This window comes from Rhinolophus sinicus, chromosome 9, assembly GCF_057876585.1.
Source record: "Rhinolophus sinicus isolate RSI-liver-muscle chromosome 9, RSI-T2T, whole genome shotgun sequence".
NCBI classification, from domain to species: domain Eukaryota; kingdom Metazoa; phylum Chordata; class Mammalia; order Chiroptera; family Rhinolophidae; genus Rhinolophus; species Rhinolophus sinicus.
The window spans coordinates 28,291,791-28,310,903 of NC_142509.1; the positions used below are offsets into that span (position 1 = coordinate 28,291,791).

General features: G+C 43.7%; 1 protein-coding gene across 18 annotated transcripts in view; it reads left to right on the forward strand.

Annotated features, from left to right (window-relative positions):
• The window catches only part of CIT (citron rho-interacting serine/threonine kinase), a 154,027-nt gene that overhangs the window by 46,478 nt on the left and 88,436 nt on the right, over nucleotides 1–19,113 (forward strand). For all 18 annotated transcript variants that reach the window (XM_019753968.3, XM_074321905.2, XM_074321908.2 and 15 more), the window contains one exon: nucleotides 12,030–12,213. In XM_019753968.3, the coding sequence (XP_019609527.2) occupies nucleotides 12,030–12,213 (184 nt within the window). The remainder of the gene's footprint in view (nucleotides 1–12,029; nucleotides 12,214–19,113) is intronic.

Below are 19,113 nucleotides of genomic sequence, written 5' to 3' on the forward strand. Positions count from 1 at the left end.
CTGAGTCCAAGCTGCCTTTTAATAAGGTCCCAGGAATAAGAGTCCCGTGCATATTAGCGTTCGCGAAGCGCTGCAGGAGGAGAAAATTAGATCTGTCAGCCCTAGCGTTTCTTACTTATCTTGGCGGGGTCTTCCTGGTCATGTCCTCTGAGCTCAGGGTAAGGAGAGAGCACTTTTTGGCTAAGGACTTCCATTGGTGGATAGAACTGCCTAGAAACGCCTGAGTTGAGGCTCTGCTTTAGAGGAATTTAAAGGTCTTTCTCTCAGATGGAGGTTACATCCTCCCTCTCTTTCAAGATGGTGGTTTAAACTTAATCTCCACCTCCTGATGGCAAATAGGTGATTGTAAAAAGACATTTTTATGCCTCTCCACCCCTTAGCTGACTGTTGTCCTGTATTTACTTTTAATTAAGGGTGAATTAAGTTTTCATCATTAACCCTTTTTATGTAGGTATTACATTGCTATGCCATTTATTGAGCACCTAGTATGTGCTAAGGGTTCCGCTAAAGTTCTTTAGGCATGTTATTGTCCCACGTACTCCTCCCCAAACCTCTGTGGGACAGATACTGTTGCTAAGTCCCACATACAGGTGAGGATTCTGAGCCCTGGGGAGATGAAGACACGTGGTGAAAGTTGCGGAGCCAGTAGATGGCAGTGGCAGGAGTCACACTCAGGTCTCTCTGACTCCAAGTTCTCCCAGCTTTTATTTATTTGAAAAAGTAGTACCGTCCATGGTAAAACATTCAAGTGACACAAGGTTATGCAATGAAAAATGTCTCCTTCCCCAGCACACGTCTAGTGCCTCTCCTTAAAGTGAACCACTGCTGCCAATTTCTTGTCTAACTTTCCATAATCTTCTCCGCTAATACCTATAAACACCGGTACAGCCTGAACTCTTAACAGCATTGCTATACTGCCTCCCAAGAATTCAGGAGTTTTTATTGTCAGGTTATTTTCCTGCGTCATTGAGTAAATGAGGGAGAGGTTTTTGTAAAACGCTGCCATGTTCATCCTTTGAATTTGTCACTCCAACTTTGATTTCTAATGAACAGTGAGTGTGCTCTTCTCAAATGAAAACCCCTTCTGGTTTTAATATGAATATTTCAGTTACTTATTCTAGTGTTCTGCTTTTCAAATAGCATTATCTCAGTGGCTCGTGCAGTGTGTGTGTGTGTGTTGTTTTGGGCCTTTTCAAGGCCTGCTTGTTTGGGGTTTCTGTCATTTGAGCAGGCATCTGGCTGTGTTTTTTTTTTTTTTTTTTTTTTTTTTGCGTTAGGGTTTTTCTCTTTCTTTTTCTTTTTTTTTAAAGATTTTATTGGGGAAGGGGAAACAGGACTTTTTTTATTGGGGAACATTGTGTACTTCCAGGCCTTTTTTCCAAGTCAAGTTGTTGTCCTTTCAATCTCAGTTGTGGAGGGTGCTGTTCAGCTTCAAATTGTTGTTCTTTCAGTCTTAGTTGTGGAGGGCGCAGCTCAGCTCCAGGTCCAGTTGCTGTTGCTAGTTGCAGGGGACACAGCCCACCATCCCTTGCGGGAGTCGAACCGGCAACCTTGTGGTTGAGAGCCCGTGCTCCAACCAACTGAGCCATCCGGGAGGCAGCTCAGCTCAAGGTGCCGTGTTCAACCTTAGTTGCAGGGGGCAGAGCCCACCATCCCTTGCGGGACTCGAGAAGTTGAACTGGCAACCTTGTGGTTGAGAGCCCACTGGCCCATGTGGGAATCGAACTGGCAGCCTTTGGAGTTAGGAGCATGGAGCTCTAACCGCCTGAGCCACCGGGCCGGCCCTGGCTGTTTTATAAGCTAGTTCGAGGAGGGTGGTAGATGTACCTCTCTGTTAGTCTTGGTTGGCCCTTAAATATGTCTTCCTATTAGACACCCATCCAATCACTTCAGGGGCAGGAGGAAGTAAGGAAAAGGAGCTGGGGCTGTTTTGGGGAATTAGCATGAGGAGGGAAGAAAGAGGGGGAATGTTACAGTAGTGATGGCAGAAACACAGCTTCCTGGACCAGGAGCATGTGGGCACCATCTGCTAGCTCTTACGGTGTTGTGGGATATACAGGTCAAAACACTTGTGTGTCTCTTGGGGGCTGTTTGGGTTTTTAGAGAGTAAGTCATTGATAGGGGAGAACAGACTGAAAAAAGCTAAATGCTTATGAATTAGAATTATAGGATTTCCTCCCTCTAGTCTGAATTTAGAAGCTACCTTCAGCGATGTTACACATATGTAATAATTTACTTAATCCAAGATAAATCGAAGCAGCTTATTTTTAGCAATGATTAGAATATTAAAGGGATTAAAAAGAAATAAATGTACAAATCTGGGTGAAGGGAGTATCAGGGTAAGGAAATAAAGTCAGGGTTAAAGGTAAAAACAAACAAGTTCATTGTCAAGTTGCTAGAGGAGGACAGATTTGGGACTTTCAGTCTCTTAGTGGCCAAAGCGAAAAGGAGAACGTGACCAGTTCCAAGAGGCTCAGTTCCATGAGAAAAAATTCTGGAACGGTTTGCTCAGAAAAGACTCGATTTTCTGGTTACTGAGCCCTGGGGAATTTCATCATTGGGTTCCTTGTGACATGCGATCCCTTGTGACATGATGGATCACGTCCCTCCAATATGTCCCCTGGGGATTTCCCTGTGATTCTTCTTATAGTACCTCTTAGTTTCAGCCCTCAGTGCAGTGCTCAATTCCAGTTTGGAGAATCAATTCTAAATGAGGTAAATTAAGGCCTTTCCTGGGAGAAGATGGGAAACAGGAAATAGGTTTGTAGAGAAAGCCTATAAATTGGAGTCCTCAACCCTTAAATTGTCACTTGCCAGGAAACCTTCCATGACCAAGCGAACACGGAAATGATTTGGCCAAAGATTCAAAATTATATTAAACATCTGGGACTGTATTCAGCAGCCAACTTTCTAGTCAGTTCTGTGAAGTGTGGTGATTGCATTTACACTCATTTTCTGAGGATGAAGTTTGGATAGAACTAAAGAGAGTGGTTGGCAGGAGTCAGAAGAGATTAAAACCTAGGACAAAGAATAGGAGGTCCAGGTGGTTCATGACTGAGGGCTTGGAAATGATTTTCAGTGTCTCGCTTCAGAAAAATAAATGTGGCCAATTCTGTTGATCTCTGGTGATCGCAAGGAAAGGATAGCATTCAACTACAGCATTGGCACATTGGGGTCTAAGACCCACCCCCCTTCCTGTCCTTCAAAATTCTGACTAACAAAGGATGAACACAAAGAACTGATAGCCAGGTAGGGACCCAAATATCCACTTTATTCTTGGCAAGGCAAGTGCTCAATAACCTTTGATGCAGGGGTCTGTTAAATTCACCTACCCTACCGAAGAGAGAAGAAGGGTGGACCTTCCCTCATAGACGGGATTGGGGGAGGGGCCTTGCCACAGTGGGCCTAATGGAAGTGAGGACATGAGCAGCACGTGACTCAGTGCCTGCCACGGCTGGACAGAGGCAAGAAGACAGGAAGTGCTCAGACTGGTTCCGGCTTTCAAGGCACAGTAACCCTGTCTTCCCATAAAACAGCCTGACGAATGTCCAGCTCTGGGGGTGCCCCCCCAACTCATTACTTTGAATATTGCTAAATAGAGCGCTAGAACCGAGCATTTATCCCGCCTTCCTATTTGAACTATGTGGGTGACCAAATTGTTTGTGTGCTGATAAATTTATAAGGAATGCTGCAGTTAGAAAACCACCGTTTTGCAGCCATTAATGAAATTATAGCTCTAAAGAGTGATCATCAATGGCTGCTGAAACCATGAAGTGAAGGCTTGGAGGGATCTTTATGATGGAGGCGTCAGGCTGATATCATCAGAACCCATGGCTCATTCTTAACATCACAAGAAGGGAGACAAGCAGACATTGTGTGCCCTCTAATACCAGGCCATAGTAAGAAGATGACACATCCTGTGAAATATATGAATATGAATATACAGAAAGCCCTGGATTTAACTGCCAGTTTGTGGAAACATGGGGGACAGAGACACATGGTACATGATGTCAATCACCCAAGGACACAATCACACAAGGACACAATCACCCAAGTCCAGAATGTGGGAAATTCTACAGGGACATGGGATCCAGTGTCTTGAACCGATAAATGGCATTTCAAAAGGAAAGAGGTCAGTGTTATAGATTAGGCGGCGTACCAGCCAAATCAACGTATGAACGTTGGTTGGATCCTGATTCAAACAAACCAACTGTAAAGAGCGAGTTTTGGGAGAACTGGAGAAAATCGAACACAAAAACGGTATTAGGTAATTTTAAGGAGTTACTGTTCATTTTGTTGGGTGTGATGACAGTATTGTGATCATTTTTTGTTTTTTTTAAAGTCCTGTGGAAGAGGGGTTTCTCACCGGGAGAGGGGGCGTGGTGTGGTGATTTTGCCCTCCTGGGGACATTTGGCAATGTCTGTGGGTATTTTTGGTTGTTACGACGTGAAGTGCTGTGGCATCTAGTGGGTAGAGGTCAGGGATCCTGCTAAACACCCTACAATACACATGACAGCCTTCTAGAACAAAGCACTCGCCAATTCCAAATGTCAGTGGTGCCACGGTTGAGGAACCCTGTGTGAGAGACATCTCCTGCGGTAATTATAGGTGAAGTGATATGCTGTCTGGGGCTTGCTTTTAATAACCAACAAGCATGTAAACGAGATAGGGATGGGGGTGAGATGAAATGAGAATGGCAGTTGCTAGTTGTGGATCCTGGGTGATGGGCCTGTGGGAATTCTTTTATTCTACCTTGCTATTAATACTTTCGTACATGTGAATGTTTTCATAAAAAAAAAATAAATAAAAGTTTTTTAAAAATGTTGGAGGAAAGATTCATTCAGAGAATGAATCTAGTTTGATGTGTTTGTGGGGGTAGGTAATCTCAAGGTGGAAGGTGCTGGAAGGCAGAGTTGTTGGGGCTGGAGCAAGCCGATCTATGGGATGGAAGCCGACGAACCAGCTCCTTTGCTATTGTTTAAATAGGTTCCAGGGACCTTCACCTGGACCAAAAATGGGATATATCCAAACCCAACTTTGCAGAGAAAATGCCATCATGCCTAGTTGCAGTTTGCAAAGATTCTGTCCTTTGAGTGTTTTTAGATGTTTCACAGGTCGCTGAGTACCTAGACTGAAAGGGAGCAGAAAAGCAAAGTAAAGCTAAGAATGTTTGAAGTCTGGTTAAAGTGCCATGCAAAATTGAGAGAAAACATCTCTTAAAGTATAATGCTGTGGGAAAACATAAGTTGTTAACAAAGAACTTGATTTTAAGCAGCCTGGTACCGTGTTTCCTCGAAAATAAGACCTAGCCGGACCATCAGCTCTAATGTGTCTTTTGGAGCAAAAATTAATATAAAACCCTGTCTTATTTTACTACAATATAAGACTGGGTCTATAATATAATATAATATAATATAATATAATATAATATAATATAATATAATATAATATAATATAATACCAGGTCTTATATTAATTTTTGCTCCAAAAGATGCATTAGAGCTGATAGTCTTGCTAGGTCTTATTTTCAGGGAAACACGGTAGGAACATGGCTGTTGAGAATGGCGAGCTTCACATAGAACACACAACTCTATCGAGATCTCTTATTTGCTACCAGAGAGGAAACGTGCTTAACTGCTGGCAGCCAGACCCTAGCATCCTTGAGATGGATTGATGGAAGCATATTTTAGTGACTTCTTATTCATTTGCTTTGAAAACACCATTGTAAAAATTGATCACCAGCCAAATCAACATTACCCTAATCTTGTTTATGACTCTCTTAGGAAACAAAAAGATGGGATAACTTTTAATTGACTTAACTCTATTGGAAACTGGATCTGATTTGTCTTCTTTTTGAATTTCTTATACAATGTGTTATTTGGATGAGTTATATCTGGTCACTTCCTACCTGGAGGGGAGAGAGTAGGGGACTTGTCTGAGGCTCTCAGGAATATAATCTGTTATCATGGGCTAAATTATTTATGTGTATTTAGTAACTAACTCTATTTGCCTATCCCCTAACTTACTCTCTTGGTTCCTTCTGATGAGACCTTTGATATTGGATATCTTGCTCTTCTTTCTGTCGTCACCTTTTCTCTAGAAGTTTTTCCCATCCTAAGAGCTGGTCGCTGATATTCCTAAAATGTCTGCTATTGCATCACTTGTCACATTTTGCCACTTCTTTCTATAGCCTTTTTCCTGTTAATCCACATCCTCTCTGTTTCTGTTGTCACTTCCTTAGTATAGAATTTGTCATGTTGACTGCTGTGGTAGACTTGTCCTTTAGAGGTTTCTAGCATCGAACTGTTCCAACCATCCCTACTGAAACAATCGTATCATTCTCGGGCACTGACACCAACCCAGCACTCTCAAACTCACTCTCTCTCCCTTCTGTCAATCCAATCCAGGGTTCCGCCCTTTCAAGGTTCAGCCAAGATTTCACTTTCACTTACTTCCCAGCTTCATTACCCACAGCCTCTTGGGCTGGTGTTCTGTGGCTTTTCTAAAGTAGCACTCTTCTGCACTCCAGCCCAGGGAAGATCCGTTTTAACTAACACTTGAGACTCAATCACCCCCATGACTGTTTCCTGCAGGAACACACACAAAACTCAGTATCCTTATTACTCCATTTGTGTATTCTTTACTTTTCACACCTACATCCTGACCTCTAAATAACATACATAACCTCTTATTGTGCATGTCTGTGTTCTCACCATAGATAAGTGCGATTACATTGATACCGCGGATTTTTAAGGAACTGGAAGATAGCTAATCTTTTGGTAGCCTTCCTTTTAGATTTGGACATAGCCTCTAATTAATGAATTAAGTCTTTTTTTTTTTTTTTTTTTTTAAGGTGCGGGACATCATGGTAGATAGGAGGAACTTGAAAATGGTTTTGATTTAATATTATTGAATGCCCACTCTGTTCCAGGTACAGTCCTGATCCATTAGCTCATTACACAATATTTATTTATGTGCCTTTGTCCTTTATGACACTATGTTGGCTGTTATTCATCTTCTACTTCTGCTACACACAACTCAGCACCAATGTAACCCATAGTGATGATTTAAAATCATAGTAATTTTATGAGCTATTTCTAGGCTCAGGTTTATTTTTATTTATTTTTTTAACGTGTCAATTTTTCATGACTAAATTGGGTATTCTTACTCTGAGTTTCCTAACGTTGGCATATTGCCTGAAATAACCCATTAGGTCTAAGAAATTATCCCACATTATTCATTCATTCCTCTAGTAAACCAGATATTACACATTAAATAAGGACAGCCAGGAACTACTCTCCGTGTTCGCTGTCTAATGGTGAACACAACAGTCTTTCCCCTCATGGAGCTTGTGTTCCAGTGGGGAAAGCAGACAATAACTACTACACCAAAATTAGAAAATCTTTTTATGTTTTTAATGTTGTTTGTCCGGCATGCTGAAAAATTAAAGGTAGGAATTGGGTAAATGGAGCTCAATTAAGCATGTTAGAAAACGTAGGGCCAAAAGGACAAATCCATTTGGTTCTCCTTTCCTTGTTTTTTCATTTTTTGAATATTTTTGAAGCCAATAAAATTTTTTCCCCTAAAGCTTCCCATGAATGTCAGGATTTGAAAAGAGAATTTATAGGAGAGAGAGAGTAACTACAGCTCTTAAAATAGCTCTTTGTTTTTGAAAGCCTTGTTTTGCCATCTATCTTATAACTGGGGGAGGGGAAAGAAAAACCTCTGGGACTTAATTGTATAGCCCCTGCCACTAAGGAGAGTGTGCCCTGATGTGACTTTAAGTGAGGCTGATTTATTTTAAAATATACATGGAAAGATTTTTTTCTATTCTTCTTAGTGGTTTTTGCCAATGAAAAATAGGTCCTAATATATGGCTTCTTATTTGGCATTAGTGGGTGTGGTGGGTATGTGGCGGGGGTTTGATGATTTCATAATACTGTATCAGAAAATATTAATATAGGCACTCATTAACATATTTTTCAGACAGAACAATTTCCACTTTTAAAGCCACTTCATTTAACTCAAACATCAAGTAACTTCTTTGTGGCTTGTATTATGCTCGGTGCTGTCTTTGCAAGAACTATTTTCTAATATATCTGTTCAGTATATATTTATTGTGCACCTACTATGTTCCTGGCTATGCTATGTTGTCAGGTGCAGTGTGTACCTCCATCAACATTGATGCAAATCCAATGATTTCAATGACCTATTAATACTTTTTTTAAAGCAGAAAATACTACAATTTCTGAGTATCAAAAAAGGAATATTTTATATAAAGTATAAGAAAGAGGTGCATTAGCCCCTCAAGATAGATGTGGTCAAATACTTGATGGTCTTTTGACTTGACCAGGATTTGCATAATCCTTTTAAAATGTGGCATCCAGATTTTGAGCTAGTTCTCTACTCTCTCTTTCTGGTGCTCCAATTAGATGTGTGTTGAACCTTCTCATTCTTCGTCTCTTGACCTCTCATGTCTTCTGTCTCTTTATGTGTTGCATTCGATATGCGCACATTTCCAACTGTAATGTGCTCACGAATCACCTGAAGATCTTGTTAGAATATGGGTTTGACTCCCTGGCCATGGGGGCAGAGCCTGAGATTCTGCACTTCTAACCAACACAGGGTGATGCTAATGCTGCCAGTCTACAGATTACACTTTGAGAAGCCTAATCTTTTATTTAACACATCCAGCAAATTTTTAACTTTAAATTAAATAACAATACTTTCCATTTTTAAAAGTTCTATTTGGGTCCTTTCAAATGTGCTTAGTCCTTTTTTAGAGTATCTTTTTTTTTTAAATTAGAATTTCTATTCATTTACCTTGATAATAAATTAAAATTTATTTTATGGTCCAGTGTAGGTTATTCTTTTATCTGCAGGTTTTTTTTTTTTATCTGCAGTTTTTGAAGGGCTAAGTTTCCCATTTCTTGTATCTGCTGATGCTCCTTCATGGTAGTTTGGGTGGTCTCTTTTTCCTTGTTCTGTGTAGTTGTTGGTTTTTACTTTTTTTGTGTGAATTCATTTCTAGTAGGGAGTGTGTGTGTGTGTGTGTGTGTGTGAGAGAGAGAGAGAGAGAGAGAGAGACAGAGAGAGAGAGAGACAGAGAGAGACAGTCCTATGTGTTCTGGCTTGTGAAAATACCCCTATAAGTTTTCTGCTTGTGTCTGCCAGTACCCTGAGAGCTCAGTGATTCTGGACCAGTATTGATGTTAATTTCTTGCCTTATAGTTCCCACACCATGCAGGATACTGTGAAGGTAGATACCCTACCTGGGATTACAATTTTAATAGCTGCCTTATTTCTTTCCCCCACAAGGGCCCTATCCAAGGGTGAGTATCCTCGTCACTTTCTGGTGGGTTCAGAATTTCCAGTTCCCCCACTTCTCTTTGGCTTGAAGTTGTGGCTCTCTTCCCAGCCCAGATGTGGCCCTTAGGAGCCCTTCTTTTTTGAGTTTCCTGTTGTACTCAACTGACTACCTGCCTGGAAGTTTACATCCTTAGCTTTTAATCTGTCCTGTGAATATCTAAGCTGTTACCAGCCGGTGTATTTCATGTTGACTTCTCTTTCCTTTTATTGAAGATTATGTGACCCTTTTTCTAATCTTGACCACATGGGCTATAGCTTTGAGCATGATGGAATTTTGAAGAGGAATCTTATTTTATAATATGGAATTTCTAAATCATAATTATTTCACAGAAGGTGGCTTCTACCCCTATATTAATCATACTCCTCACTCAGAAATGAAATTCTATTCCAGTCTCCTGATAATAGATTAGTATATATTGGAAAGGAAATTCAACTTCTATTAGGAATTAAATGGTACAGTATGAGTAACAAACATTCACATGAGCATGTCTGTGTTTTGTGCAGGAAAAAAGATTTTTGTGTAGATTCTGCTGTATGTTACTAGACTTCAATAATTGCAGGATTGATCTGCCATATACACATGTATCTCACATGAGCAATAATAGTAGTAGCAGGTAATCTTTATGGAGTGTTTACTGTATGCTAAGAACTATGCTAAACACTTTATATAGACTTTTTCACTTAAACCTTCCAACAGTCCCTTGAAGAAGTTATTTCTATATTGAAACTGAGGCTCAGAGAGGTTAAGTGACTTTCCCAACAGCACAGAGCTGGTAAGTGGTGGAGCTGGGATTTGAACTCACTCAGTCAGATTCCAAAGTATGTGTCATTAACTACAATGCTCCCATATTATTATCGTGTGCACATCTCTCATTATATATTTCCTCAGTCTTTATCTGAGTTTTCTTCTTTGGGGATGGAAAACTTCTCTTTTAGATCCTTAAAACAGGCAATTTCCATTAAAAAAAAACATTTTTTTTTTTTCTTAAAAAAGGCATTGGGTAATTGAAATTAGATTGGATTTGCGGCTGTGTTGATGGACGTACACATGGGATAGGCTGAAGCATTCAATGTAACTTTTCTTTCCATCAGTTCAATTTTAAAGTATTAAGCAAGTAGATTCCATTAATAACAGGGAAGGTTTAAGTTCTCTTGAGCTCTTGGAGGTGTTAAATAATTTTCTAGCAGTGCACATTTTACTTTTTCCATCTCCAACCTCATCTCAATGCACCTGAAGCTCTGAGAATACTCTTGTACTTCCTGGGAGCAGCCAGACCCCCTGATTGTGGCATCGTCTCCTCTCTCCTCCACATCTCTTCACCATTCCATTTACTTCCGGACGCTGCTTCAGAGGTGGTTGTCGTTGGGGAACTCTGGAAACAGGCAGATCATTTGGAGTGTAAGCAGAAGACAGACTGCTGCTCAGATCTGGCACACAGCTTTGTCCAGAAAACAAGGAGTTAAAGAAGAAGTCTGGACTGCGAAGGGTTGTGACAACTGTCCTAGGGGGCGCTCTGGCGAACTCCAGCAGTGACTCATGCTGCTCTGCCACTCGGATCAGCATTGGCCCCTGTCACGCAGGCGGCCAGGTGGGGTTACAGCCAGAGCACGCACTCACGGAGTGGGGAGCATGAAGCCTGCACTGCGGGGGATGTGATGCCCAGCTAGCCACCTCGGCCGGCCCGCGGGGCTGCCACAGACTGCCACAGACGCTTCAGCCCGCAGCCATGGTAACACTTCTGGCCGGCTGCACCCCCGGGAGCCCACCACAAAGGGCAGCCTGCTGGTGACTGATGGATGAGTGTCACCTCCCTGACTGAGAGAGTTTAGTAGGTCTGCAGGAAGTGGAGAAAATAAAACGATGCTCCTCCCCAGGAGTCATGCCTTAACGAGGTAGGACGCAGATGTCCATCCGTGCGTTCTCGGTGCGTTCACAGCCTCCGCGCGCAGGAGAGCCGTAAATCGTGGGGAAGAACTTTATTGGGCTGGTGTTTCATTATGCTGATTAAACTGCGGTGGATTCAGGGGCCATGCTTCAGCTGGGGAGGAGGGATAATGAACTGAAAAAAAAAGTGGTTCATAAGAGCTCTGAGTATACTCATCCGGACATGAATGAGCTGACTGCAGTGCTCTCCTAACGTGAACTGGTACATGCCTCTCCAACCCTCTTTCCGGCTCCTTCCTCTCCTTCTGGTTAATCCACAAGGCGTAGAAATTCCCTCTCATTTTAGTGATGAGCACTAAATATTAATAATTTAGATCTGTCTGGAAGAGGAAATAAATAGGGTTAGGTCACCTGGCAAGCTGGCCCCATTCAGCATGCCTTCTCTGTAGAAGAAGCTTTCTGGAAATATCAGGAATGAGCGGCTTGCTCACATGAGTTCTCCAAGTGCTTTCGTTCCACCAAGTGACCTGTTTGAGTTTATCCTTCAGTTTATCCCAGTAGGGAAGGCAGCCTGTCTGCCGGTGGGTGGCCATGTTGGCAGAGAAGGGGTTAATCTCTTGTTGCTGTAAGAGCCGATGCTGTGTGAGCGAGATTGAAAGCAGGCGCTGCAGTGCCATTGCAAACGCTGAAGGAGTAAGATGATTTTCTCTGCAACAGTGTTGAATCCGCCTGAATTTTTCTCTCCCCCCCTCCTTCTTGTTTTTCTTTAACCAGCTCCTCCCCCCTTCGTTCCCACCCTCAAGTCTGATGATGACACCTCCAATTTTGATGAACCAGAGAAGAATTCGTGGGTTTCATCCTCTCCGTGCCAGCTGAACCCCTCAGGTTTCTCCGGGGAAGAACTGCCGTTTGTGGGGTTTTCGTATAGCAAGGCACTGGGGATTCTTGGTAGATCTGAGTAAGTGAGAATTTGACTTTTTAAGGGACCTTCCTTGATGCAAGGTGTACAGAGCTCAAAGGTGGTTGGGTGGGGGGATGTGTGGTGGAGGGAAGCTGTTCGTCAGCCTGCGTTTGGAAAGCAGTTGACCTGTTTGGGCTTTGGTGGGCGGACTGTTAATATTCTCATTTGGCTGTGTTTAAGGTATCTCTTCCTGTCCTCATCGTCGTAATTGTCAATTGGGTACTTTGGGTTAGTTTTTTAGTCTTTGCTCTTCTTTAGAGGGGAGGAAGTAGGGGGAGATATCTGGCAGTTCAGATCCTCACTGGAAGGAGAAATGTGCAGGGTTTAGAGGAGCTGTCCATCTATTTATCTGTCCACCTATGTATCCATCTCTCTCTCAGGTGGGTGGGTGGAGGTTGCTATCTTGGCTGTCTTGAAAGAATCCTAAAAACCGTGTCTCAAGGTTTCCCGATAGCTTTAGCTGAGCTGCAAGTGGCTGTACCAGAGCGCCAATAGAGAGATGGTGCCCAGCTCCCTCGGCTCGAAGTCTGCTGCAAGATCAGGGTCTGGCAGCTGAGCCTCTGAGCTGGCATAGCACTGGCGGCCAGAGAAAGCCCCGTTACCGTGAGCCACCGGGAGGGAGTGTGATGTCGCCGAGTCATGGATTCCCAGAAACGGGGCTTCACAGGGGGAAAAAAACCAAAACAAACCAGGAGACTAGAAAATGGAAGTAGAAATATCACTGTAAACCTCTCGAAATGATAGGTCTTTCTCCGTTCTTGAAAAAGCTAATGAAACAACGCGTTAGCGTGGCACTTGGGACTGGAGGGTCCTGCCTTCCAGCCTCTTGGAATGTCCCTAACATGCAGTAGCCTCGATGTAGGAGCTCAGTGTCTTGCTTCATTCTGATATTCCGATGACATTCTGCGTTCAGAGTTGTGAGTTCCCCCGGCAGGTCTTGGACCGGCTGTGTTATTCCCCTGACGCCTGGCTCCCTCACTTGGAGGCTCTTGGATTAATGTTGGATAATTAGTTGCTGCCCACTTAGGAGAAGAGCAGAATTTTATTTTCTCCTTGGTAGCATTCATTCCCGATTTGTTGTGCTTGTAGCTTAGATATCAATTTGAAGAGATGTCATGTTGGTTCTTGGATGGTGTCTCCCCTTGGGTGCTATTTTGACAGTAATGTTCCTGAAAAGATTTCAGACTATTGTGGGGAATTGGGCACTTATGAAATAGGGTTGAGGGCTGTGATTGAATTTGAGAGAGATTTTTCTGTTGAGAGATGCTGAGGTGGTTGTTTTTTCCCTCCTGCCTGTGGGCTGGTTTTACAATTTGGGGTTAGATTTTGGTAGTATTGGCTGTACCTTTCTGACTAATTCGCTCTGCAACCCCAAAGCAATCTGGATGATGGGAGGAGAGGCAGAAAGCTAACTAGCTGTTGAATGTGCCGTCAGATGGATTTGAAATGGCCCAGCAAGGCTGCAAGATTTTGCACTGGCGTCGAAGAGCAGGGCAGAAGTGGAGGCCCGACATGAAAGGATGTGTGGTTAGTGGGCAGCTTAACCTTGACACACACAGCACTCTGAAGGTCACAGATCAGAAGGTGTGTGGGGAGTTCTAGTTCTGGTTAGTAGTGGGCTGTCCGGGTCAGAATGAAAGCTGGCTTACGGTGCTAATCAGTGATCTGAAAAACCAGAGAGGACTGCAGGGAATTAGATTTCAGGGGCAAAAGCAGAATGATGTTGGGGGGGGGGCGGGGCGGGGAGGAATCTTAGATACAGCAGTTCATCTGAAGCAGTGTGTGATTAATTGCTTATTTTTTTCTGGAAGACTGTAATTGCATCTTTTTGCTTCTCACCAAAAGCTCAGTTAAGGGAACCCACTGACAGGGCATCTCAGTGTGAAGGCCCAGGCACTCGATAAATATTTGTTGATTTAATTTACTTGTGATCCTTTTCCCCAGGTTGTATTTATATTGCTCACTGTATTTGAAGACACGCTATTTCACCTTTGGTAGTTCAAAATATATCTCTAGAGCATAAAATGAGCTCCTGTTCATGCCCCAACAGAATGCATAATAAGATTCTCATAAAACAAAAAAAGTCCATGCAAACAAAACGGTGTGTTTCTTGTCTAGAAGATGGAATTTTTGTCTCCGTCTTTGGGGGAATTTGAATGCCTTTTCCATGGCAATTCGGGGTTGGAATAAAAAAGATTTCCCTTCATCTTATGTCTTATAATGTAATCTGGCCATCGGATTTGGCTGTTCTGCCACAGGCAGCCCCTATGGGTAAAACGTACAGCACCATTTTAGAAATTCACTCCACCTGTTGGATGTAGGTGACCCTGGACTTATGTCAGGTTATCATTAGTTAGAAAGTCAATAAAGGAGATGCAGGGATGGAATTACTTAGAATTCCCTGCCGTTTTGTTGACATGTAGTCATAAAATTCATTTGGAGGTGGGAGGGGGAGGCATTTTCTGGGGGTCCCACCATTGCCACCAGGAGACCTGGTCTTCCTTCCTGAGTTTCTCCTTTTCCCCTCCCTGTGTTCAGCGTCACAGGTTTTTATTTACACACATCGATTACCTGTGCTGTTACTCACTCTTCACACCACTGAGGAAATTGCAGATGCTGCTCTATTGCACAGGGTAAATTGACCCTAGATCTGTTACCAGTGAATTGAATGAAATGGTCAGAGGTGGAGATGACTGAACAAGGAATTTTCATGGAGACTCTGGCAGTGAGAATGATTTTAATTGTTGTGATCGTTTGTCACTTTTTAGGGTCCTTTTTGTGGGACCCGACACTATTTCTAAGCCAGCCAGTGAGTGCATTATTATTTTAAGGTTTAACGAGAATCTTGATTTCAGCATTCTATGTCAGAGATTTTAGTGGGAGTTTCTTACAGCTTGAGTTGGAGGGAGTAGGAGAGAGTCTACAAGAACTAGTTTTGGTTGTCTTTGGGGTGGGGTTATGGTGAGTTGGTGCTGGAGAGTGGGTGAGTGTCTGGTGCCTCTTTCTCTTTTTAAGCAGGAGTAACCCAAACCGGATTCCCAAGCTCTGAATGCCTGGATGTTCCTGTGAGCCTTTATTTGCTTGGACTTTACAATAGTAGGATAGTTACAGAAATCAGTGTGTTAAAGGTTTAAAAATAAAATGGATCCCAGCTCTCTTCCCTTCCCTGTCAGCGTGGGGTGCATTTCTTTAGGTCCTTTCCCCTTCCTCCTAGATCTGAGGTACTACCTTATTTAAGCTCTTGTTGAAACAGTGCATTTCTGCAAACCTTCAGTATGAACTCTCAAAGGAAAAAGCCGGTTGGTTTTATAGTGTGTGTTAGTTTTACACATGCTGATTTTACGCTTTTGGAGAAGTTGGAAATCTTAGAGGAGCAATGGGATCTCATTGAGACTAGAATCTGTGGGATGACAGTGTCTGAATAGGCTGTTTTTAGGAAGGGGGCTTGCTCTTCCTTTTGGCTCAGGGCTTTTTCCTTTCCTTTTGGGTGGATTTGAAAATTTCATTTTGGAGCCAGCCCTCCAAACTTGGTGGTGGTGGGGGGGGGGGATGAAAGATGGCTGCCCTCACTGCCTTCCCGGATTTTCAGAGAACCAGTTTTTGGTGCCTTTTCCGTGCTCTGCTAGGGCCTCTTTGCATGTCAGTTTCTGCAAAGTGGGGTAATAATGACACCTCCTGTTATGGCTGTTGGGAGGATTATATGAAATATATAAAGTACTTGGTCTAGTACCTGGCACATGGAAAAGTCTCAGTAAATGTTCACTTTTATTTTTGTTATTACTAATACACTGTTTTATGTATGTATAGTGTCTTTCTACTTATGCCAAGAAGATAGGAAAGGAACTCAGCAATAATTATGTAGTCCAAAGTCATGCCAGACCAGAAACCCAGCTTCCCAGGCCCTGGGAATTTTCTACTCGAGAAGCTTAAACGTCCTGACCAGCCACAAATTAATATGCAGTTGCCAAATACCTGTAGGTAGAAGGTGGTTGTTGGGGTGGAGTGGATTGGGGGATAGAATTAGAAGGTCCAGGCCCAGAATGGGTTCCTTTCCATCAAATTGAACAAGTCAAAGCATATATGTGTGAGACAATTCAGGGAACACCCACCAAACCCCTTTCTTTGCTGCAGAATATCCCGGTACATATTGGCTATCTACCTGTTTTAGGAGATTCAGGAGAGTAAGGCAAAATCCGATGCAGCAACACTCAGTGGGGAAGGCCGGTTGACCATTCTTGCCAAATTACAGTGATGATCTTCGTTGGCATGTCTGTCCATTTTCCCTAGTCGACTCTGCTCACCTGGGCAGGGCAGGGTCTTATTCATCGTGCGTTTCCTGGAGCACTGGACACGGTAGACCCTCGTTAAATACGTGTGTGGGAACTGAGCTTATAAGCACACTAATGGAAGGTAACATATTGGGCTTGGTGTTTTAAAAGACAGCTTTGGATAAGCGGAGAGGAACGCAGAGAGAATTTCAGGTAGGCAGAGTGATAACAACGGCTCATCCTTACAGGGTACCAGCTCGGTACCAGGCTCTGTTCCAAGCATTTGATACAGATGAACTCATTTCATCTGTACAGCAGCCCGTAAGGAAGGGCACCGCCATTCTCCCCACTTTACATGTGAGGAACCTGAGGCGGGGAGAGACTAAGTAGCTTGCCCAAGGCCGTGCGCTTTGAGCAGCTCAGTGGAGTGGCTCAGCCAGGACTTGGACCTGGCCAGGCTACATGACGGCAGCGGCTCTTAGCCACTGTGCTATGCTGCCAAGTATAAATGCCACAGACAGGAGAAATTAGGAAATTTGTGTGAGGTCCCCAGGGTCACACACTGGTCAGAAGTGGCGGTCCCTTGTGGGGAATGATGAGCAGGGGGGTTGGGGCAGGTGGGATGAGAACCGACAGGCCGTGTCTGCGAGTTTCTTGAGTAGATGGACTGTGCAGCTCTTGGATTTTTCAGATTTCTTACTCTTCTTATTTTGAGACTTTTACCTGGTGTGTGTGTGTGTGTGTGTGTGTGTCTGTGTTTACACACATACATATATACTCTCTCCCTGAGAGTTCTTATTGGCGAGCACAGGGAACTGCGTTGACTTTGCTCGTCACCATATCTTCAGGCCAATCATGAACAAGTTGCTCAATAAGCATTTGGTGAATTGAGCCACATCATTTTTATGGCTGCAGCTCTCCGTTTGTTGATGACTCTATGATCCGTGTCTATTCAAATCTGCATTTTGTACTTCCAGCTGCCGCCAGTCATCTATCCTGGGATGGCTCATTCCAGTGGAAGACAGCCTGACCTCTCTCATCAGCGCTACCTCCTTTTTACTAAAATACTCTTAAAAATTCTCTTAAAAATTGTTTTCCTGTCCACGTCCAGCCCAAGGCTGTCTGTCATTGTGTCACCACTCTGTGTGTCTGTCCACGCTGTACCACGTTGTGTGTCTGTGATTGTGTGCACCCCTGCCAGATCCCTATTGCAAAGAGCCTCAGCTGTGTTTGGAGTTGGAAAAACGTAGTCAGCAACCGTAACAGAATCTGCTCTGGTACACGAAGGTGTACTTCCCAAAAAGGTTAAAAAACCCATAACTAGCTCCTGCCATGGTCACTGCCCCCAGGTGCCCTGTGCTGTTTCCATTCTGCCATTCTGTGGACCAGGCGTCTAACATTCCACGCTGTGTGTTGTGTTAGAGTCTCTCTTCTTGATCCTTCAATTTCTTCCTTCTCTTTGTCGAGCACATTTTGTTCTACTTGCCTTATTCTGTTCTCGATTTAGACTGTGCGTGTTTGCCTGGCAGGCCTGGCAGGACCATCCTGCCGCCTTCTCATTCGTCTTCAAGATCCCTTCAGGAAATCTAATCCAAACCATCCTAGCCCCATCCCAAAGATCAGGCTCCCGAAGATCTGTCAAGCGCCGTTTCTGCTGGCCTACACGTGCTAATTTGCATGGTTGCCTCGGATCCCCGAAGAAGACAGTAATTGACTAAATGGTGCTATATGTTCCCAAGCTGTGTGCCAGTTTGGCAGCTCTTCCTTTGCCTAAGTGGATTTCTCTCCGTTCTCTCTGTTTGACTTCTCTTTCATCTCCTGACCTCACTCACCTTCCTTTCTCTGACAAACTTCCAGCAAGAATAGCCTACACGCAGCGTCCTCCTCAGCCTCACTAGCTCTGTGGGAATTACTGTCTCAGAAGCTGCTGATTCCACCCAACCGCCAACTCCAGTGACTTCTGCCTTGCCACGGGATGCCGCATTTGTCTTGAAACTTTCTACTTTCTTCTGGAAACTTGGTTTTCCCCCAAACCCTCTGACTGCCATTCTCACTCTTTCGCGGCTGTCCTCTTCGGTCACAGACCCTTGAAATGGACACACCATTCCCTCGAGTTCCCTCCTGGGTTCTCCTGTAAGCCTGTTCTTGGTGATTTCATTTAGTCCCTTGGTTTGAACTCTTGCTTCCCCATGGCCTACCCCTCAGCGTGCCCTGTGTTCATCATTGCCATGCTTTCGCCCAGTTTCTCACCACCTCTGTCCTCAACACAGACAGACTCGCTCCCTCAGTCAGCCACTAGGTGCTGGTTTTGGTTTCCTCATTTCTTTTAAGAAACTGCCACTTTCCCTACCCTTCCAGGCAAGAAAACTGAGTCATCGTAAACTCTTTTCTACCTCCCCCTGCTATCCCATCAGTTGTCAAGTCTTTAACTTGTGCCTCTAGGATGACCCTTGCATCTGTACCCATGTTTCTGTCCACACCGCCACCCCTCATTGACTTTTGCTTGGACTATTGCAGTAGCCTCCTAGCTGATTTCTCTGCCTCTAGTTTCCCTGGCTCTCATCCCTTCTCCACAGAAGGTGGAATGCTTCCAAAGCACGGGTGGATGATGTCATTCTTCTGCTCAGAG